Source organism: Mus musculus, chromosome 2 (genome assembly GCF_000001635.26).
Source record: "Mus musculus strain C57BL/6J chromosome 2, GRCm38.p6 C57BL/6J".
Classification (NCBI taxonomy): Eukaryota; Metazoa; Chordata; class Mammalia; order Rodentia; family Muridae; genus Mus; species Mus musculus.
In genome coordinates, this window is record NC_000068.7 from 113,574,697 (window position 1) to 113,598,935 (window position 24,239).

The following is a 24,239-nucleotide window of genomic DNA, read 5'->3' on the forward strand; positions in this document are numbered from 1 at the left end:
TAGTAAGGGTTTGTGAGGCTCTGGGCACCGAGGGGAGGAGAGACAGGGTGACTGGGGGGCAGGGGGGAGGGGGGGTATCATAGCAGCGTGAGGAATGCCCCCTGGAGGAATTTGCTGTGAAAAAAGAGACAGCAGGGGCAGGAGGTCTCACCTCAGAATGGTTCTTCCACACTGCCTCCACACTCCTCTCTGCCTGCCCTGTCCCTTCCTCTCACAGCTCCCTTAGAGTGATGGCCTCCATAGTTGAGAGGCAAGGCAGTGGAAAGTTTCTCCCTCTCTCTCTCTCTCTGATGGCCTCCATAGTTGAGAGGCAAAGCAGTGGAAAGTTTCTCTCTCTCTCTCTCTCTCTCTCTCTCTCTCACACACACACACACACACATACACACCAGCATTCAAAGTCCACCATTGCCCTCCCATGAATCCCACCATGCTTCCTTTCTGCTTGATTGAGCCTGGGAAGGTAAAGTGTTTGTTTGTTTGTTTGTTTGTTTGCAATTTCTTGGGAGGGGCAGAGTTTTTAAAATCCGAATTCTTCTAACAAACTTTTCTTTTTTGCTAACCAGTGCCTGTTCTTGATCCCTTAAAATGAAATCGAGTAATGTGAGCAAAACAGTTTAGCTTTAGATCTGCTGCCTAGCGGTTAGCATCGCCAGCAAAACAAGGTTCACTCACAGAGTCCACTGACTGTAGCAGTCTGTGTTTCCTGGATGATCAAAGCTCTAAGTCCTGTGTGCTGGTTACACGTCACTCTATACAAGGCAATCCTGTCAGCCACTTAAGGAAATACAAAGGCATAAACTGGGCTGCCTAACAGTTACCCTAAAAGCAGCAGTGGGAACCTGGTGAGCCAGTGCAAATCCATCTGTTAGTGCATTCCTTACTTTGAATAACCAGACTGTCTTTGGCTAGTCTATAACAAAGGCTCTTGCCTGGAGATGACCCTTCAAGTAACGTGAACATCTCCTAAGCTGGGAATATCTCGATGGTAGAGCAGTTCTAAGCATGAGCAAACTCCTGGGGCCAATTCCAGCACCCCCAAAAGAAAACCAAGGAATAAATATTTGTGACAAGTCACTCTTCGTGTTTTGCTTGGTTTTTCTACTTATACATCTTTAAAATAGCTAGCACTCTTATTTATTTGGACATGGTCCACTCAGCAGTAGAGTTCTGGTCAGAGTGGAGAAGAGTGGAAGGGATGAAAGAACGCCTGTAGATTCTTCTTGCTTCCGTGACAGGAGAACCAGTGAGGGGGTTGCCGTTTGTGTAAGACCCTGACCTTCACATGTGCCTCAAGCAATCGCATAGTTTTTATGTGCGCCTGTTAGTTTGAATTTGTGATAGCAGTCTGCTTTTTGTCCCCGCTGACGGTTATTATATCCTAATGGGGGAAACAGTACTCTAATGATCCTTGTGTATATAATCCTTGGAGTACAGAGCAGGCACCAGAGGATCACATAAAAATGTTTGCCTCAATTTCCCTGCGAAAAAAAGAAGCCCAGAAACCAGACTTGACCAAGTAACAGATTTTTAAAGGTAAAGGAACCCAATAAAGTTCCCGGCTTTTCACAGCGTGTGTCTCCTTCCTTTTGACATATTGTGAGGTGTAGGTGAAATATTTGAACTGAACTGACAGTGTGAGGCGGGAACAACTAAGGAGGGAGGGAGACAAAAGTCAAACCCACCAGCAATGATTGATATTGCAGTAGCCAAGAACGGCTGGGGTCTCCCCTTTGTGGATTTGACACTTCACCTTTCTGACACCGTCTGCAGGAGTGTTGGAATAATGAGCCCTTTGCAGATGGAACCAAAGCTAGAATTACTGTAGGAAAGTTGTGTGGCTTGCTAGAGAGATGTTTGAGCAGTCATTGGTTGATTTGGTGAGTAAAATGAGAGTTGGACATCTATGTGTGGAGGACAGGAGAGTGACAGAGAGAAAGAGAGACGGATGAGTTTGTTTGCTTGCTGTTTTGTTGTACTGACAATTGGCCTCATGGCCTTCTGGGCACTAGCCCATTACCATCGACCCACATCTTCAGTCAAGAATGCATATTTTCTAGAATAAAACAGAGGAAGCAATCTGATCCTAGGAAACTCCACAAACATTTTAATCCAAGACTGTGGTCAGCAGTTAACTAATTAAATAGGTTTATGTAACGGTTTCTAAGTTGAATACAAATGCTTGCAGGACTGATTTGATGGGGTTGTTTATCTATGTCCGTATTCTAAGGCATTTCAGACATATGGATCCTGCCACCACCCCCAACACCTAGACTACATTTGGTGAATAGGAAACTGAATTGTGTCCAAGTATGACAGATCTCCCCAGAGACCTGAGACTTTTATGTTTTCGTCCTGTGGCTCAGCCTAAACCTTTCATGAACTTGCTATAGGAAGGGAAAAAAAAATTAATCTCCTGAAGATTCCAGGATTAACCAGATCTCTTGAAACTGCTTCCTCTGTCTTTGAATTCTAGTCTTTGGATACATATCTGATTGACATGATCGACTTTACTGGAAACACGTCAAAAGGACCAAGCTGACCTCCGTTGGTTTTGTTTGTTTCTCCTTTAGCATTCTCTTCCCTCTGCTCCACTCCTCCATGGACCAAGGAAGAAAGATCTGTTCTCTGTGTGCTTCTGTGGGGGTGGGGCCTCTCCCTTGATCTGGTTTATTGAAACCTCGGTATGGTTTTACCTCCCTGTTCCTTGAGTCTCCAGAGCTTATCAGGGATAGCACCAAAGAGTGCTCCAGAGATCTGCCCTATTCCCAGTTCTTTCTGTCTGCATCATGTAGATTCTCCACACCTTAGCCACTGCAGGAGGTGCCAAGCTGCCCAAATTTGGGCCTGTCTAGTACACACCTCCGCACAAAACTGCCCAGCATCTCCAATGCTTACCAAGTGCACTTGTTGAAGAGCTCATATGAAATCCTGTCTAAATTCTACCAGGTCACATCCTCAGCCACCTGCACACCCATCACCTTGGTCTCTTTACTTAATTATTTTCAAGTGGTATACTTTCCAGAACATTCTGTGAGCCTGTCCGTACCACCTCCCTTCACTGTCTCCCACCCTTCCAGTTTTCACATTTTTCCAATTTATGTTCCCTGGCACTTATTGTAAATCTAGAAATTGTCTTTGCCCGAGAACAGTTTGGCTTATTTAATGATGATTTCCAAATGGGTAGTGTAGGCACCTGCCTTAAGCAACATACCAGTTAACTTTAACTGTCACTTTCCTCCTAAAGTGACATTTCTTCTTAAAATGTTTGTGAAGGTGGAGTGGTGGGAGCAGCGCCTGTCTTGTTCATTCTTTAATAAAGGGAAATTGTTTATTAACTGTAGTCATGTCCATCTTTCAGGACTGCGTCTCCCCTGTCGTGAGACAGTAAGTAAACAGCATGGTTCTGTAACCCAATCAGACAAACCTAGATTTATGGAAAGAGACGACCAAGAAGGAGCAAAGCAAATTGAATTCAAATATAATATGCTGATTTGTTTAGAGCCTGCCCTTCTTCACCTCAGTACCCCAGTGTGGATTTTTAAATTTGTTTTATTTTGTTTTGTTTTGTTTTGTTTTGTTTTGTTTTGTTTTGTTTTGTTTTCAAGACCCAAAGCTCTCCTTAACAGGAAACTTTCCTTATATTGAGCAAGAAATTCAGTCTTTGGGAGCCCTGCATCATGTCCCCTCTCCCCACCATCTCTCTCTCTCTCTCTCTCACACACACACACACACACACACACACACACACACACACACACACACACACACAGCACTGCTTTGTAGTTATTTTATTCCAGGAAGAGTGGGCAGGGTGCCTGAGGAACCATCTCTGGCTCCAGGACTCAACCGATCTAGTGGCGGAGAGAAACTGTTGTGTAATTAGCACAAGGCACATTCTTACATTGCACTCCATTGACAATATGATGAAGTACTGTGTCAGACTGAGGACTCTGTTCTGAAATTCAAAAGTCATCCTTCCGGAGCAGGGAACCTCTGAGTCCTGGGCATCCATAGGTGAGGAAAGAGAAAGAACGAGGGTATGATGAGAGATGGGGAGTTTCCCCAGGCTGCGAGGAAGAGGAGGTCAGAGAGGAGACTACCAGAATGCATGGAGGACAGAATGAGTTTTGAAACCAGGATGAGGAATTGAATCTCATCTAATACTTGAAAGAGAGGCAACTGAGTATTGTAAACTCCAAGTAATCTTAAGACATGTATTAAACAAAATCTGTTGGGGTGATAGCTCCATGATAGACCATTTTCTTAGCATGTGCTAGGCCCTAGGTTCAGTCTCTAGCACTGCAAACCAACAGCTAGCTAATGAACTGACCCACTGATTAGTTCATCCCCTCATTACTTAAACAGCTAGCCAGCTATTTGCCTCTGGTGGTATGATGAAGGATGGCTCATGAAAGGATTGGACCTAGAGGTCAACACTAGGTTACCTGTATCAATAGGTCTTGATGCATTGCATTTTATTTAAGATATTTCAGATGATAATCCTCATAACTTTGAGATATCTGAGCCTGTATTTGCCATGTTGATAAAGCTTCCTGAGTTATGCCTTTGTTTGATTCTTATAGGAAGGGCCAAGAAAGTCTCATAGGAAAGACTATCCGAAACTCTGAAGAGTTATTAGAAATTGGAATTACAGTGTGAATTCCTGGTAATTCCAGTCTTCTCCACTTCTTAGAGGCATTAGGAGATAAGGCATTTATATGCAAGTTTGTGTATTTGAAGTCATATTCGTCATAGGCTGCCCTTAGGTTCTGTCGTGAGCTTATTATACTTTTTGTGCTGTGGCAACCATACTAATACACATACATACAAATATATATGTATGTATATATATCTTTGCTCAATATTATCTTTCAGTAAGGAGTAAGGAGTATCAGGTCTGTTCTACAGATAACTCCAGGTCCCAACAACCTACCTACCACTTGGCTCTCGAAATGAATAAGGTTCGCTCTTTTCGTGGGAGTCATTTTGGTCTTCAGGACCCAACACCCACACACCTCCCCAACAAAAGAATCTTGCTTTTGCAGTTATCTCTCCCTGAAATGTTTTTCTGCCAAGATATTGACAAAATGAACCTTTTGTTACAGATCTTAACTGTCATCTCCCTTAAGGAGCCTTTCTTGATCACGTGATGCCCTGCTGTCCATCTTTGCCTGCTTTGTACTTTGTTGTTGTTGTTGTTGTTTTCCTGTCCTTTTGGGTGCTAAGGATCAAATCCAGGAAGCTGTGCACACTAGGCAACTGCTCTATTGCTAACCTATAGCCCCAGCCCAGGTTACTTTCCTTAGAGCTCATTGCCACCTGAAGCCTTGCAATCCCTCGATCTGAGACATTTAATATCATGAGATCAGATACTTTGAAGTGATAACTCCAACCTTTTTGCCTTAGATATCCATGGCCTTGAAAAGCAATTTCCAGAAAGCTAATTTTAAGCCACACTCAATAAGTGATTGTTTGTTGCCTGGGGGACTGAGTGGGTGACTAACCTTCTCCAGAGCTCAGGCTCTTTCTAGGCCCATCCTTCCTTCATATCTTCTTCTTGCTGCCTGGTACACAGGAGTGCAAACCACCAAACCTCGTATCTCTTTAAAAATCAGCCCTGTGACTGTTTAAAGCCAAGCATTTACTCAGTGTGGAAGACTGTGCAAGACCTCAGCTCCTTTTCTTTCTTGGTGACAGAGACGGCTTGATTTATTTTCTCTAAGCCCAGATACAGCCTTCACGGTGTATATGATTCTTTTAAGGAAACATTCCCTTTAAAAACTTCCTTTATATTTTTGCCTTTTCTTATTCATTTATATCAGTTATTTTTTTAAAAAACAGAATATTGGGGTTCACACAAAAGAAACATTGTTCCTGGCTTTTTGGGTTTTTTTTTTTTTTTTTTTGGTTTGTGTTTAAAAACAATAGCCATTCACAAATGTATCACCCATTGGACCAATTAGTGCATCTGTATTATCATCACCAACAATGTGCGAGACCTGAGAGGCTAGGTTCTCTCATTCTTTCCTCAAACCACGTTGGGGTGGGGGGGTAGGGTGGTCACCCTGGCTTTTCTGGAAGTTCAATTTTGTCCCTTCACAGAACCTTGTCAGTAGGCTCTGAATCTTCCCCAGTCCCCATCCACAAGTCTAGAATTAGCTTGTGGGTGAGCTTGCAAGTTAGAGAGAAAGTGGCCTAATGAAGGAGTTTTCAATAGTCTTCCTGGTGTTCTTCGAAGGGACATACTCTTAGCTCAGCTAACAAATGTTATTTAAAAAAAAAAAATGTCATGTGTTCCTGTGATTCTGAATGACAGAGGGAAAAAACAAAAGACAAAAAAACAAAGCAAACAAGCAAACAAACAAAACAAATTCAGAAGCAAGCTGCCCTTTGCCTTGATCTTCGCATACTCCAGGGGAACGCGGTGTAATGGAAGGAACAGAGGTGCTCGAGAGCAGAAGTTTAAGGCTTTCTAAGTATCACTGGCTGGTTTAATAAAATTAATTAGCCTGCCACAGAGAAAATTTACTAGCATGCTGGTTAATTTCACAATGTAAAGCCAGAGAAGGGTGGTACGGCTGAGAGGACAAACCTTATTAGTTTTGAATAATTATTTAAAGATGTGGGCCCGGCTAATTTCAAACACTTTGATAGCCAATTCCATTAAGGCTTTAAAAAAATCTGTTGCATGTGTATCCGAACGTATCTGGGAAGGAACCTCCACAGATGAAATCATAAGTGTATAGCTCACAGCAAAAATGACAGACTGAAAGGCAGAATCCTAACAAAAACTTGGGAATAAAAACTTACCTTGGTACTAGCTCATGGGAGGTTTCTATGATCTTAATTTGCTGTTGATGCAATGATTACCCCCCCCTTTTTTTTTTGTCTTTTTAATCCAAACAAGATGTTTGTGGTAGCCACAGAAAGGTGCCTGAAATCACATGCCTGAATTCATTTAATTTGCCAACATTGTCTTTTTTTTTTCTTTCCCTTCCTGGTAATGGGCAAGAGTCAACTCTTCTGCATTACGTGCTAAATCTCTTCAATTACCAGCCGGGAAGAAAGACTTAACATGGTGCTTCAAGCCTCCAAACTGACTTAGTTTAAAAGCACAAACACTTCTCCTGTGGAGCCTAAATTAAACTGCAGAAAGGACTCAAAGCCTGAAGAATTAAATAAGGCAGGGCCAAGGCTCAGGCCAGCCATAGGGACCATTATGGATTTGTTTTCAAATGAACACCCACCACACCTGGTATTAGAGAAAGGGGAACCCAGACTGTCAGGCAGAGCCTGTATAAGAAGTTCAGGGTTATGTTTTGGGGAAGCTGGGCCTGGGGTGAACACTGGTGTTGGAATCAAGTGAAAGCCTTTATCCTTGTTCCTATTTCTTTTTGACAGCCATATTTACTGTGGATGACTCCGTGGTTGACCTGGAGACCTTAGCAGCCTTATATGAAAATGTGAGTGTGAACAGCATACAGGGCTGGAGGCTCCATCTTCTCTTCTACCCTCGATGTCACCAAGCCTTTCCCATTCTTTAGTGGGATTTGAGCCTCTTCGTGTAGGGGACTCAGACACCAAGAAGTAGATTTGCATGTTAACTCTTACTGTAGTGTTTGTCCTGGTAGATCTTCTAACCCCAGCAAGGCAGATTGGTTCAAGGCAGAGACCACCGATGTGATCCAACCCTAGCACTTGCTGACAGAGTGAATGAAATCAAGCCTCCTATCCGGTGCTGATGCTGGCACCCTCCAGCATCTTGCTCTGAGGAATGAGGACCTGAATAAACGCCTGGATGATTGCTCTCCTACCAGATGAGCTGAGGACATTAAATGCAGGAGGCAGCTTTGGATGTCAACTGTGTGCTCTAGCTTTAAAATCGGATGTCCTAAGTTTGAGACCCAGCTCTGTCACTGCCCACTTGGTGATACTGGCTGGGCCAGTTGCTTAAACAGCTTATCCTGTTTTGTTTCATACAATGTAGAATATAGTGGGACTCTACTTGACTTTTTTTTTTTTTTGTATTGAACAAGAATTTGATCTAAGTATCCTGTGAGGTCTTCTTCTCATGGAGCCTAGAGCCCCTCTCACAAAACTGATTTGCACAGTTGAGGGGACTGATAAATTATGTTTAAGAAACATCACTGCAATGCACAAAGTCTTTAGGGTTTTTTGTTTTGTTTGGGGTTTTGTTTTTTTTGTTTGTTTGTTTGGTTGGTTGGTTGTTTTTTGTTTTGTCTTGTTTTGTTTTTTTGTAAATGGAAACAGCCAGAGGAGTCCATAAGCTCCTGTGAAGAGATGATACTAGAGAGTCAGAATTTCCATGATTGTCAACTATTCTGGTTCACTGACTCTCAGGATCTAGATACATAGATGGAACTGGATCCTCTAAGCCACAGCAATCCTTAGATAACTGGGGCCCGGTGACATGCATGCTATGGTCACTGAGCTCATAAGATGACTTAGTCAAATACTTATGTCTCCCATAGTCTAATATAGTCCGGCTATTCCTTACCTATTTTCATATTCTTCATGTCTGTAAGAAATTACTTAATACTGGGTGGGGGCCTTTTTCTTTTTTTAAACCTGTTTCTATCAGTATAGTTCCCCCAAGTAAACCCAAAGGCTCCCAAGTATCAGACCATTGGGAGTTAATGGTACACTGTTGAGTATCTCGAAGGCAGTATGAGGATTCCGAGGCACAAACTCACTACCAGTAGCACAGTGCAAGTCTTGGGGAATTATATGATAGGGACTGATGACAAAGAACTCTATCAAAATCATGATGCCTTCCAATACTTTCTGTTGTTACCCTGAGTGCAAGAATATGCACATGGCCAGCGCTTGTTAACACACACACAGCACAGTTAACACATTTCCATTTACACAACTGGAAATGTTGGGTAAATCATGAAGAATGTGACTGAACGTCTAAACAACTGATGTAAACAATGTACACGTAATGAAATTCAGGAAAAGGAAAGGTGGCGACTACATATTATAGTGTATGAAGCATGTGTGAGACAGGGAAGTGCAAACTAGGACTACTGTTCTGGGAAAAGGAAAATTTGGACAGCTTAACTCACAGCTGTCTAAAGGAGATTCAAACATAGCTGTTATGACCATTTGCTTTAGCTGGTAAATGCCAAGCTTGAACATGTATTCAAATGACCTGGAGGGGTTTTCTGGGTCCAACCTGTAGAGTTTCTTACGCCTGAGGTGAGGTCCAGGGGATGGCAGGGGATGGGATCACATCTGGATTCCTGTGGTTTCAGGCTGACCCTCTTGACTTTGTGACTGTATGTGTAAGTTGTTTCTCCTGTCGATGCAGCGAGCCCAGGAGGATGAACTGACTAAAATAAGAAAGTACTATGAGACATCCAAAGAAGAAGACTTGAAACTGCTGGACAAACCTGAACAGTAAGTACACTTGAAATACCTTTGGTTAGTCTGAAAGGAGAGCTCCAAGCTCCATCTGTCTGCCTCCCAGCTATGAACATCAAGTCTAAGGGGCGTAGAGGGCTGAGTTACAACAGCGTCATCCCGTGCTCTATTGCATACAGCAGGATGAGTCGGCTGCCAGGAAGGCTGCGGAGATCTGGGCTGTCCAGTGTGGCCTGTTTCTCCCCCTGCTCTCACCCACACCCCTCCCCTCTCTTGTTCTAGCAACTTAATTCCTCCTAGACTAAACATTTTAGCTAAAAGGGCAACTGAGGAAGGAAAGAAGGCATTACCGCTTCGCCTCAAGTTTTGCTGATGCGTTAAAAAGATATCAGCGTCACTGAATTTCAACTGCTTTTCTTAAATGTCATGCTCAGTAAATGTAGCCCTGAGTTGTGGCAGGTTTCCCACAACCTTCTCCACTCCTGTTGATTAGGTTAGGTCTTTCTCATCCCCAGTCTCCGTGGCCCACTCTTTCCATATATTCTCTAGGGTGGCTAGTTCTGGTTTACTGTATCATCTCCCATACACTGAGAACTCAGACCTCTGCTGCATACCTTAGTAACTTGTTTGCTAGGCTTTTGAGGTCTACAAGCCATAGATGAGTTCCTGGGAGTCCCCAGCAAGACATTTAGGGACTAAGACTGCAAATGTGCCTCTGGTTGGGAGCTCTTGTGCCTGATGCTATTTTGAGTGCTTTGTGTTTCTTTCAAGCCTTCTATACCAGGAGAGGCGACTACAGGAAGCAAAGAGGAAACAGAAAATAGATAGAATGTTAACAGGCTACCCCTACAGGCACCCAAGGTTCTGTCTTATACTCTATTCCTAATGTTTGTTACCTCAGTTCTCATAGACATCCAGGCCCAGAAGAATATATTTCTGACTGACTGGTGAGGTAGTTTGTTAGAGATCCTAAGTTTGCCCAACACTGCCAAGCCTCGATGAAAGCTTATGGACCTTGCGGTGGTATCTTCTCACATGGACCCTTGTCCCTTGGTCCTCACAGCCTGAGACTATGTTTAGATTGATTCTGATGGGATTCCACTGCAAGTTTGTCTCATTGCCCTTAGCCATCAGTATCACCAGCCTCCACCCGAGCTGGTGCTGCTCAGCCAGAAGCCATATTTACTTACTGTGAACTCACTCCTGTTACATCACTAATCGTCAAAGGAGAAGTTGACTAATAATGAGATATGAAGACACTGACATGGTCCCTGGTGGTGTCTGGAGATGATAGGGTGTAGCAAACATTTAGGTAGGGTTAGTTATGCCAGATTGTGGGATGAAATGGTAAGCCTGAAGTGGACAACTTTTCCTTGTAAAAGACCAGATACTATTTTCTACTTTGTGGGTCAAAGGATCAGGCATGGCTCCTCAAGTTGGCCACTGGACCATCATGGTTCAAAATCAACCACAGATAATAATATATAAGCAAAGGGGCATAGCTTTATTATTCCCCAATACATTTTATTTAGAATTTGAATTCTAATAAGATTTGAATTTCACATGACAAAAATATTCTACACTTTTTTTTTAACAGCCATTTAAAGTGTGAAAACCATGAGTCACACAAGTACAAATAGCAGGTTGAGTTTGGTCTGTGAGCTCTAATTGATCCACACTCAACCCACTCAGTAAAACCTTCCAGAAGCTGAGCGGGTCTGGTACAATGAACCACTGATGTGAAATGAACATTGTGTGTCTCCAAGAAAGGCATTCCTCTGCCTTTTGTGGTACAACCTCCCAACATAGTTTCTCAGCACTAATTGCCAGGACATAGAATAATAGTGGTAACTAATTAGTGTACTACTTATTATTCCCTTTCCCCCCACAGTGATGGTCTAGCTAGATAAGCATTTTGAAAGTTCGGAGGGCCATTGTGCTGATGCCATGAACACTCACAGCTATTACTGAAGGCAAAGATGCCTGTCATGTGGCAGACTGGGCTCAGTTGGCAGACTGGGCTCTCGGGACTAGCATGGAGAGAGGTAGAGGTCTCCAGACCCACGTACACTTCACCTTTGCTCTCCACCTCTCTGAAGGCAGCTTTTGTCTGATCTGTGCCAGAGTCTGGCTTTCTGACGATTTATTTGCCACTGACTCCCAGTGAGTGGACTATAAGCATGTTTTACATACTGGAAAATATGAATCATGGAGTTTAGCATTTCAGTTTCTTAAGAGCCCTGCAGTGCCCAGTCCTATAAATCACAGCTCTGAGCGGCTGGGCTCATCACTCACCTCATCAACTCTCTTACACCCCAGTGCCAGATTTAGAAAGCCATTTCTCACAGAGGTGTCATCTGCCTGGGACCTGGCTGTCTGAGAGCCACTCCCTCCAGGGATACCCCTTCATATCCTGCCTTGAGATGCTGGTGAGGAGGGATGGAGGCAGCCTGTTGACTGACAAGGCCAAAAGGGGCTGGCCTTGTATGGTCTACAGTGAGGAGAGTATGCGCATCATCTTAGGCTCATTGACAGGGGCCCATAGCTATACTGGTTTGTTCCCTAGAGTACTGGCTACATTGTGAAGTGGCTGTGACCCCTGTGGAACACACGCCATTGATCATACTACCCATCGTTTGGGACCAGATTGGTTTCTTTTCAAAGCCTGGATCACACAGTATCACCATCCCTGTCAGCTGAGTTGCCATTGCGGCTGTAAAAAGCCATACAAAGTGAGCCACAGGCCTTCTCTTGTGCTTACAAGCTGAGCTGTAGTCCTTCCAGGGAAAATAAGCCATACAAAATAAGGAAGGAAAACTCTCTCATTCCTGTTCCCTCTACCCTTTCTGTTATAGAATCTGGAATGTAATTAAAGAGTAGCCCAAAGGGAAATTAATCCATGAATGTTTGTAAATGCGAAGGCCTAGTCGTCAATAGACTGTATCTGGGGGTCTTATTATCCCATCACTTATGAGTAGAACATAAAGCACAAGGGGGCAAGAGGTGGATGCTTATCAGACACTGGGTTTGTGTAGCCTTTGCAATGGGATTTCCTTTTGCTACTTTGCCAGACAAATGAGAAAAGAGATATGTTGCCTTTTCTCGAGGCCTTTGCCTACTTACATTTGTGCTAAAAGTTGCATAAAATCATGTGTTTTCTTTTCTAATATATATATATATATATATATATATATATATATATATATATATGTTTAAAATTTTCAAAATGTTCTCACGCCCAAACCCCACAACTCATCTTGGCCTCCTCCAGCATCATAAGGGAGGGATCATCCACTCAGGGTCTTCCTGCCTTCACATCCCTCTCATCCATCCCCACAGACCCTCTTACCGCCCCCTCGAAAGGTCACAGCAGTGACTCCCAGTTCTCCCAGCCTGAAATCTGCTAATGTTTCCAGATAACCAAGCCACTACTATGGTGATTTGTGTGAAATAAAAATGTAAAAATAATTACTTTTCTGTCTAAAATCCTCCATTTGCTTGGGTGGGGGGGGGGAGTACATTTCTGAATACACAACTCCATTTACTTTCACAAACTTCCTTCCATACATCATGCAGCCTGTCCTGCTCACCTTTCTGGTCCTCAGGTATGTCATGCACAGCATCATGGGTGCTCAGTGACCACAGCCAACATCGATCCCCCGAGCCTATCATTTCTGATCACATCTTTCACACACTTCAGTAATCATCTTGAGTTTGGTTTTTGCGGTATCAAAAGGAGCCCTGTTTAAGCTAAATCCTGTTCCCAGGCCTTATCGTGTACCTGCAAGGGCTTCGCGTATACGGGAAGAACTGGGAGACCATGGCTAATGCATGAAACATCATTAGCCGTGATAAACTCTATACCAAAGCCAAGTCCCTCTATCTGCCATTCCCTCCCAACTCCTTGAGACCTGCGGCTTGAAGATGAGAACCTTCTCAGAGCAAGCCCCGACTGAGGGACAACGAGTTGTTTTTCCTCCAGCATTACCTGCTTCTCCTCTGTTCCTAGTGAATGAACTGAGGCATCGCTCTGTTTGCTCACAAGTGCTGTCTATTGCTGCTTCACTGGTGTAGTCCTTTTAAGCAGGGCATTTACCTAGTCCGGAGATCTAGGTCCTGCTTGGAAGGGATGAAGAGATGACATGATCCATTCTGGGAGGGGAGAAATTCAGAGCCTTTTCTGAAGTAGTTCTCATCATCCAAAGGGGCAAAGCCTTTCAAAATTCATCACAGCACCAAACACTACCAGTCCCCAGAGATGTTTACAACTCACCATTTGTGAAAACTGGTGACAGCTCTGATGTCACTCATGATAAATGACTCCGTTGGTCAATGCTGTACTGTACTTCTGAGGGAAACATTTACAAAGGAAGGTGAATTACTTTCTTCCTGTCCCTGTGCAGTAAGTACTTCTGTATTTCATTCAATGCTATAAGATAGAGTATGATGGAGCCGGGCGTGGTGGCGCACGTCTTTAATCCCAGCACTCAGGAGGCAGAGGCAGACGGATTTCTGAGTTCAAGGCCAGCCTGGTCTACAAAGTGAGTTCCAGGACAGCCAGGGCTACACAGAGAAACCCTGTCTCAACCCCCCCCCCCCAAAAAAAAAATTTAGAGTATGATGATAATTGTGTCTGCAGGTACTGAGCCTGAAGATAAGGGAGGAAGAGTGTTCTACTACAAACCCTCTGTGCTTCATTTCCATAGTATTTTAAAAGACTGAGCTGTAAAGTGATGTCTAGGACCTGGTTGGAGGAGATAAGAAAAACAGCTAATAATAATTTAAAAATGTATTAAGTCCCCAACTTTACCAGGGCCTGGTATTTTACAACTGTAAGTCCAGGACTTGGGAAGCTGATACAGGTGGAATTGAAATTTTGAGGCAGCCTAAACTATAAGTAAGATATAGGTAAGACTTGTCGCAAACAAAAAACAAGCCTACTAAATCACCTCCCCCCCCCCCAAAAAAAAAAAACCTGCAGAAAGAAGAGAATGTAGAGCAAAAACACAAAATTGAGGGCAGAAAGGAGTGTAGACGAAGGTGGTGGCACAGCCTTAGAATTCTTGCAACTGAGGATACTGAGGCAGAGGAATGGTGAATTAGATGCTATCGTGTACTACAAAAGATGACTTTGCCAATAGAGGAAGAAAGCTCTACCCCTCCCCCCTTCTCTCTTGCTCTTCCTGCTGCTCCTTCTCTTCTTTCTTTTCATTAGACAGAGAGAGTAGCAAACTTATTTATCTGCAAAACTGTACTTGGTGAGAGAATACAAAATTTCAAAGTGATGGTATTGTGAATTGACCAAGACTTTCAGAAATGTCAGTTAATAATGGTCATTTCAACTACCAAATGAAGTTTAAGGGCGATTAGTGGATTCTCTCTTTTTCTGAGTTAATAGCCAACTGTTTCAACTCCTCTTAGTTTCTATCCTTTCCTCTGGTGGTTGGCCTCAAAAGCATGGAGCTCTTCCAGCTTCATTTTGCAAAGGACACCGGTGCCCAGTCACTCAGACAGTGAGCTACTGTGTGCAGAGCAGTAACCAATTCTGACTCTTAAGAGCTATTTGGCACACTATTGAAATATTTTAGGTTGTCTACTTTATGGGTTTCTGCTTTCTTCTAAGTACTGACCTATCTCTCAGCTGTGTCTCTGTGGATAAATTGACATAAAGTTAAAGTAATATATGGAAAAATTTGAACATTATAGACTGTTATGTGATTGAGCAAAACAATAATACCAATTCACTTGAAAACTATCACTTGACTATAGAAACTTTGGGCAATGAAGACTCTGTCTATTTAGATATACTTCTAGAGGATTCTGCATGACGCAGATTTTTTCATGCAGTAAAGATCGGGGCTTTTTACTTGGGGTTAGCATCTTCTTTGGCTAGCAGGAGAGGAGCGATGTTTTCAGGATACTTGCATAAACTTTCTGCTCATCTGCATTCACCATCATATGAACTCACCAGAGGCCCCACTGTCAGAAATGAGACCTGTACTCTTGGAGTTTGTCTTAGTTTGTGTAGTATTGTTGTGAAGAGATACCACGACCAAGGCAATTCTTATAAATACAAACGTTTAATTGGGGCTGGTTTACAGTTTCAGAGGTTCAGTCCATTATCATCATGGCAGGAAACATGGCAGAGTCCAGGCAGACGTGGTGCTGGAGAAAAAACTGAGAGTTCTATATCCAAAGGCATGCAGAAGGAGAGTGACCCTTCTGCACTGGAAAGAGCCTGAGCATTAGGGGCTCTTGAAGCCTGCCTATACAGTGACACACTTCCCTCAACAAGACCACACCTACTAGTAGTACTTCACATGAGCCCAGAACATTCAAGCTACTATAATCTACAACCTAGTCCCTATAGCCTTGTTCAAACATGACAAAGCTATTGAAGTCATACTTAGCCATAGAATAATGCAAAATACATTTGATCCAACATCAAAAGTCCCATAGTCTTTAACAGTCTCTACAATGTTAAAAGCCCAAAGTTCAAAGTCTCTTCTGAAATTCATACAATCACTTAACTCTAATCACGTACAAAATCAAAATAAAAGATCACATCACATACCTCAAACATCACAAGATATACATTACCACTCCAAAAAATCATAGTGAGGAAATACTGAACTAAAATCCAAAGCAAAAATAAAAGCCAGCTGGGCAAACTAAACTGTATCTCCATGTCGGATGTCAAAGCACTCTTCGGATCTTCAACTTCTTTCATCTTTCTTGACCACAACAAACTTCTTTCTCTTGGGCTGGTTCCACTCCCTGTTAGCAGCATTCCTCAGCAGTTATTCCATGGCTCTGGCATCTCTAGTATCTTGGGGTCTCTAAGGGTCCTCAACTTTACAGCTTCTTGTGCTGGTGTCTGGGATCTATACATGATCTTCTGGACTCCTCCAAAGGGCTTTGGTCACTTCTCCAGCTCTGCGCTCAGAAGCACTCTAGGCTCTAGTTGACTCCACTCCACTGCTGCTGCTGTTCTTGATGTTCCATGGCACTGGGATTTCCAGTACTCTGGGGTCTCCCACTACAACTAAGCTTCACCAATAGCCTCTCATAGGCTCTCTTCATGATGCCAAGCCTCAGCTTCTTTGCATGATCCATTTAGTCCTAGGCCTTCAACTGCAACTGAGGCTGCACCTTCACCAATGGCCTTTCCTGCCCTCTCATGGTGCCAAGCTTCAGCTGCTCTTCATGACCCACCCCGTCATGCCTTCAAAAACAGTACTGCCTAGATGATTCTTACATATTACCAAGTCCAGCTGCAGTATGAGGTACAGCCTTGGCTGTCTCTGGAACACAGCTTCTTTGTGCTCTCAGAAAACTCTTCCCAGATTTCACTTCAGTAATGCTGGTCTCTTCTTAATCACCACTATTTTCTTCACTCAAATTAACCAGCATCAGTTGTCTCAGTAACTCCATCTATTCTTGACTCTAAAGCTAGAGCCACATGGCCAAAGCTTCTGAGTTTTGCCACTTGCTGTGTCTGTAACATGGCTCCATCATTCTATTACGTCATCACAAGCTTTTTTTTTTTTTCTAACAACTCTTTCACTGTCTAAGCTTTGCTGTCCTAGAACTTGCTCTGTAGACTGACCTTGAATTCAGAGACCTATACGCCTCTGTCTCCTGAATGTTGTGATTAAAGGCATAGTCCAGCACACCTGAACCTAAGCTTTCTCTGTGGAACTTGCTCTGTACCAGCTGGTCCTGAACTCAGAGATCTGCTTATCTTTTTCATGGGGTTAAAGGCATATGCCACCATGCCTGGACCCAAGCTTTTCATGGCCACTATGCCTCAAGATCTGGATCCAAGCCTGTGTCTTCCAGCTGCAAGATCTGGATCATAGGTGTGCCCTCCATTTCTGAATTGCAGTTCATAAGCTTATCTGTGTGGGATCTCGCCCCGAGGTCAACACTTCCTTCTTCTGTTTATCTCTTTGAACACAAGATTCAGCTTAATTGTACTTCATGTGCCACTTTATTAATTGAACCATCTATTTTTTATTCTTCCTGTCTCAGTGTGCTATACCTGATCAAAACTCTCTTCATAAAAGTTTGTCACAGGTCAGAGTCTATAGTAGGCTTTTTTGAGACCTTCCTTAGTGTAACCAATCTGAATCTCTTTACCTTAGCCTGAGGCAGACTCCCCAGGAAAGCAGCCACATTCATCACCAAAACATCGTAAGAATAGTCTCCAAGCAACATACTAAAATTCCTCTCTTCTGAAACCTCTAGAGTTAGGGCTGTACAGTTCAAATCATCCCCAGTACCAATGTGTTTCATATTCCTACTAGGATGGGCAGTTAAGTCCCACTTAAAGCATCCCACTGCTTCCCAAATCCAAGTCCTCAAACCCACATTCCTCCAAACAAAAACATTGTCAGGCCTATCATAGCAATACCCCAGTCTTTTGTACCAACTTCTATCTTAGGGTTTCATTGCTGTGAAGAGACATAACCAAAGCAGCTCTTATAAATAAATAAATGAATGAATAAATAAATAAATAAATAAATAAATGAATAGATAAGTAAATAGGTAAATAAATAGGTAGGTAAATAAATAAGTAAATAAAATAAACAAAGCAATCAGACATGACCAAAGCAACTCTTATAAATACAAACATTTAACTGGGACTGGCTTACAGTTTCAGAGGTTCAGTCCATTATCATCATGGCAGGAAGCATCATTGGCAGACTCTAAGCAGAAATGATGCTGCAAAAGGGAATGAAGGCTCTGCATCTTGATTCAAAGGCACGCAAAGGAGAATGACTCTTCTGCACTGGGTAAAGTTTGAGCATTAGGGGCTCTTGAAGCCTGTTTACACAGCGACACACTTCCTTCAACAAGACCACACCTACTAGTAGTACTTCCCATGGGCCAAGCAAAACCAAAATTATGATCTCCCATGGCAGATAAGTATTGGCTCTCTTTCTTACAGTTTTCTTATGACTCTGTGTAAAGCAAAATGATTTGTTTCTATTTTTACAGATTTTTGCATGAGTTAGCCCAGATTCCCAATTTTGCCGAACGTGCCCAGTGCATAATCTTCAGGGCTGTATTTTCTGAGGGTATCACATCCTTACATCGAAAAGTAGAGATTGTCACACGGGCCTCGAAGGTATGTCTGCTGTTTAAACGTTTGGTTTGCCCTTATTGGTAGGAAATGAGGAAATGGGACATGCAGTAGATCCAATATTAGTGTTTTACTTTACATTGAGTGTTAGTCTAAGTGTCTGGAGGATAGGGGAGGAAGAATATGGTCTGAAGAAGAGATGGAAAGGGGGGAAAGTGAGGCTTTTTACAGATTTCTTCTAAAAGAAAGTCAGTGTCTCACCATGTACATACTGGCACCAAAAACCAAAAGCAAAACAGCATAGTTTGATTCCTGTTCAGCTCTTCAAATCACAAACAGATTTTACTTGGAACCCATGCACATGAGCTTCTACATCATAAAATGAAAAGATTTTGGAGGCTTGAAGTAACTGTAATCATGAGTGGGTGGTACATCCATTTCTGTGTCCACTATACTCTGTACTTGATAAAGCTAAATTGTAACCCCCAGCGTTTAACTAACACCCATGTTCTTAAGATCATGAGTCCCATAAATCTTTTATATTTCATTGTTTATCAGGAAGCTTGCCTCTCCCACCCAACAAATCAGAAGTGTTTTAATGAAGAAAGAACGACATTTACAAGATATGATACACACACTAATAACCCCTGAGAGACTAGGGAAGAAGCCTACCTAGTTCTGAGCTTTATTATTGTTGTTGTTGTTGTTGTTGTTATATCCTAAATTAAATGAAGATAAAGCTGGGCTGCTCAGCAAAAAGGTACCTGCCACAAAAGCTGATGATCTGAGTTGGATCTGTGGAGTGGAAAGAAAGATCCAGTTCCTGCAAGTTGTCCTCTGACCTCCACATGTTTGACCATACCCACAACCACCCCACATGCGCATGCCCCCCCCATACAAACACGTACGTACGTGCATGTAACTAAAAAGAAGATAAAACTAGCTAATTGTATAAAAAGAATTTTTGTTGGAAGTTTATACTTTAAGCAAAGATAAGAAGAAAGAAAAATGAATAAGATAGGTGGCTAAAGAGAATTCTTATCAGTGTAACATTGTGAAAGTAAATAAATATGAAGCAAACTCCCAGAGAAGATACATTTTTGGGTTTTTTTGTTTTTTTTTTTTTTTGTTTGGTTGGGTTTTTTTTTTTTGTTTTGTTTTGTTTTGTTTTGTTTTGTTTTGTTTTTTCGAGACAGGGTATCTCTGTGTAGCCCTGGCTGTCCTGGAACTCACTCTATAGACCAGGCAGGCCTTGAACTCAGAAATCCTCCTGTCTCTGCCTCCCAAGTTCTGGGATTAAAGGCGTGAGCCACTACACCCGACGAAGATACATTTTTGAAAAAACTTAATGAACGTAACCTCTGACCTTAAAGTGCATTACCATAATTCACCTCTGAGGACTACACTCACTCTTGCTACTGCATCTTCCCTAAATTTGAATATACTTTTTGTATTTAAGTCTGTGGTTCCAAAAGGTACTCTGAAAAGATATTTGACCTCTTTCAACTGTAGAAGTTATCAAAGATTAACTACATCGTCTGTTATTAACCTATAAGAACTTTCTAAAGATTAAAACTACCTGTAATGAAAAATAATCAGCCCTCATCATTATAAGATCTTACCCTGCTTATAACTTTGTTGCACAAGTAGGAAATTGTGGCTGTTTGTGACATACACCACCCCACATGATACTGCTGTAGTGAAATGTATCTTGTATTTGCCAACTGTTGATACAACTAATCACAAGCCACTTACCAGGATTTGGTTACTTTAATGAGGGTTAGCTGTGGAGCGAGCGAATATGACTGTGTTTGTAGTTCAGACCATAACTGCTGGTGTTTGCCACTGCAGGGCTTGTTGCACATGAAGAGTGTGAAGGATATCTTAGCTCTCATTCTGGCTTTTGGAAACTACATGAATGGAGGAAACAGGACGCGAGGGCAAGCAGACGGATATAGTTTAGAAATTCTGCCCAAACTCAAAGACGTCAAAAGTCGGGTATTTATTTGCTTTTCTTACTGACTGTCTATGTGCTATGGTTATTTTTCTTCTGAACCTATCATTTAAAACCAAATATTACAGACTGATCCATTTCTCTTACCTTCCCCCCCACCCCCCCCCCCCCCCGTGGTAATTGTTTATCTGAAAGCATGTAGGTTCGTTTTTCCCTTCTGCACTTTTCTTTTGACTTGAAAATGGTAGGTTTTTCAGATCAGACCACATGTTCCGAGATAAAAATCCTTTTGTTATTTTAGCTGTAGCGTACGTGATTAGGTGTTGAGCCACTACTGCAATACAAGATAAAAAAGCATACTGCCGCAGTCATCCTGCAGAGGCTGAGGCTAGAATCTGTTTGGCTTTAGTATTGGCCGCTTGTAATTTACTCATTCTGGAGTGGCAGACACTGTTGAGCCTAGTATTTGAATTATTCTTTTGCCTACAACAATTGGGGCTGGGGTCTCCTGTCAACTTTCTGAGCCTGATTATCATTTGGCTCCACACCCCTGCAGAGCCACCTTTTTAGAAACAACTAGCCCATATCTGGGCGTCCCATGTGGGGAAGGGGGGGGGGCAGGGAAGGGAAATACACAGGCAAATTAGAATTAGACCCCTGTGAACAGGACACAAAGGCTGCCTTGTGGGAGGGCTGGCTCCCCCTGGCCTTCCAGGGTCATAAAGTAGCTTGGCTTCTCTTTTAAGCTGGCCCTGATTGTTTTTTCACGCCATTAAGAGCACACATTTTCTGAGAAGTTGGAAGGAAGGGATGGGTTTCTCTTCTAGTACATAGCTCCCTTCAGCATTTACCACCCCCTCCCGCCTTGGCAGCATGCCAGGAAATATTGGGCAACAGATATTTTTGTTTGCTTGCTTGCCTATTTGTTTGTTTTTGCTCGTACATTGGTCTCTGCAATTGTCTCAGAGATTGTCTCCTGGATTACCTGTCTTGTTTTATTATTTTTCCCCTCACAAAAGATGATGTAGTGTCATTTTTTAAAAAATGGATTAAACTAGGAGGAAGGAAAATCTGGTCAGTCTATAACAGAAATATGACTTAGTCTCATAAATTTTAAGTGTGGAGAACTGGGATTTCGGGTCTAAACTGGGAAGCACGCAGAGTCTTCTGTGAACAGCTGTCATTTGAGTTTCTCTTTAAAACCTAGGACAATGGGATGAATCTGGTGGACTATGTTGTGAAGTACTACCTGCGATACTATGATCAGGTAGGAAACGGCACTGGGACAACTGTCAGGGGGTTTTCACCGCCAATGTAGCGCTATCATTCAGAAATTGGATACTGGTTATATATGGAGGGATGGCTTTTCCTCCAGTACAACACTGTATCTGAGAGCCCCCAGTGAAGGGTACCCCAGGGCTTTAGAAGAGGAAATGTCTGAAAGACCCTAGGCTGCTGCATATCAAGCTACCTTAGAACAAAGCTTCAGAAAGACCCCCTCATGGCCCCGTGACCAAATTGGGGACTTTTCTGAACTCTAGGTCCATTCAGGAGTTGCCTAGATACTAAACAACATTGAGGAAATCTTGAAAACACTGCCATTCTTCTTTAAAAAATAAAAGAAAAAAAGAAAAATGACTTATTTATATATGTATTCATATTTTCATGCATATACATGTTTGCCTGTGTGAGTTCATGTGTGCCACATATGTGCAGGAGGCTGCAGAGGCCAGAAGAGGTGTCAGATCCTCTAGAACTACAATTGTGAGCTGCCACATTGACGCTGGAAATCAAGCCCGGATGCTCTATAAGAGCAGTGAACTCTCATAACTGCGGAGCTATCTCTCCAGCCTACTTATTTTTATTGATTAGTTTGTTTGGGGACAAAGTCTCACTATAAAAATCCCGGGCTGTCCCAAAACTCACTATGTAGACGAGAGTGTACTTGAACTCACTCTGCCTGCCTCTGAGTGCTAGAATTAACCACATCAACCCCCCAAAACAAAAATTCAACCACCAATGCATCTGGGAACAAGTTAGAGATTCCAAAATTTAGAATGAAACAAAACAAGAACATTCTCTCTGCTTAGACTATATTTAAATTAGAATTAAGCACTTCTATGAGACTATTTCTGAACACAATTTTCCCCTTTATTCCTTCTTCTTCTTTTTTTTTTTTTTTTCTTTCAAGACAGGGTTTCTCTGTGTAGTCCTGGCTTGTCCTGGAACTCACTCTTTAGACCAGGGCTGGCCTCGAACTCAGAAATCTGCCTGCCTCCCAAGTGCTGGGATTAAAGGCCTGTGCCACCACGCCCAGCATATTCCTTCTTTCTGAATTAAGAACAGAGAGTTCTCATTTTATGAAGAATGAAGGGCTGTTGGTAGTTGGTTTAAAAAAAAAAAAAAAAGCAATTGAGGGAGAAACAAGGTAAAACCAAGATCACAGCGCCTTGTTCTAGGGTCTAATTCTGTCTAGCAGACGGCTACAGTGCTTGTGAACTCTTTAATACTTTCCCCCACCCTGCCTGGTGAGTGTATCTGTACTCAATCTGTGTATGTGCAGCTAGGCTGGTTGCATCCCACTTAACTTCTCCCTTCTTTCTGTCAAGGTTTTAGTGATTGTTGGTCACCCAGCTATGGAGAGGTACACTCCTCAGTCACCATTTGCTGCCTGCCAGCCAAGTTGTTTCCAGGGTCACTCCACTTTGCTTTCCTGCTTACCCCGGTTCATGGAGGCATTAAAGCTGCCCCCCCCCCCCCGAGAATTCCTGTGCATCCCACCTCATTTCCTATCTCTGGATCTCCCTGGCTCTCGGCAGTTCCCTCTAGACCAGCAGTTCTCAACCTTCCTGATGTGCCCCTTTAATGCAGTTCCTCATGTTGTGCTGACCCCCAACCATAACATTATTTCACTGTTACTTCCTAACCCTAGTTTTGCTACCATTATGAATTGCAATGGAAATATCTGATATGCAGGATATGTGATATGTGACTCCCGTTAAGAGTGTTGTTCTACTCCTGAAGGGGTCACGACCCACGGCTTGAGGAATGCTGCCCTAGAGCTTCCCATAGTCTTCTATGTGTGCCTCCAATTCAATGTTTATATTCAAATAGAAATGGATCGCCACTTAAAGTGAATCAAGACCTGAGACTCTGCTGTCCACCTGGACCGGAACTATCTTTGTCTCAAGTCTTTTGTTTTAAGATTTATTTATTTTCATTTTATATATATATATATGTATGTATATATATATATATATATATATATGGTTTGCCTGCCTGTGTAAGTATAGCACATACATATGTGGTACCTGCAGTGGCCAGAAAATGGCATCAGCATCAGACCACTGGATCCAGAGTTACAGGCTGTTGTGAGCTGCTGTGTTGATAGCGGCAAGTAGATCCAGGTCCTCTGCAAAAGCACCAAATGCTCGTAATCACGGGCCCTCCCTCTAGCTTCCTGACTCACATTGTTATGAATTTTGTTTTTCCTGTTAATATTCCCCTCGGGAAATAACCTATTTGGAGGTCTTAGGGAAAAAGCTCACAATGACATATTATGGACTTTTCTGGAAAGTGCAGAGCCATATGAAGAAATGGTATAATTTTACATAAATAAAGACCACAGTAATGATGAACATGTGTACCAAAAATGTCCAGCATCAATAATTAGTAGCCACAGCCATGGTGAGATGTGCTAACATATCCATTAGGACAGTCACTCTAGAATTAAAAAAAAAAAAAAGTGTTGCCAAGGTTAGGGACGTTTTAGAACCCTTGACCATGGTTTCTGAGAATGTAAAATGGTAC

The 24,239-nt window shown here is 42.5% G+C and overlaps 1 protein-coding gene across 6 annotated transcripts in view; it reads left to right on the forward strand.

Moving 5' to 3' along the window:
• Fmn1 (formin 1) overlaps positions 1 to 24,239 on the forward strand; it is a 389,105-nt gene that overhangs the window by 247,033 nt on the left and 117,833 nt on the right. For all 6 annotated transcript variants that reach the window (XM_011239295.2, XM_011239294.2, NM_010230.2 and 3 more), the window contains 5 exons: positions 7,402 to 7,463; positions 9,335 to 9,423; positions 18,391 to 18,520; positions 20,327 to 20,473; positions 21,637 to 21,696. In XM_011239295.2, coding sequence (XP_011237597.1) covers positions 7,402 to 7,463; positions 9,335 to 9,423; positions 18,391 to 18,520; positions 20,327 to 20,473; positions 21,637 to 21,696 — 488 coding nt within the window. The remainder of the gene's footprint in view (positions 1 to 7,401; positions 7,464 to 9,334; positions 9,424 to 18,390; positions 18,521 to 20,326; positions 20,474 to 21,636; positions 21,697 to 24,239) is intronic.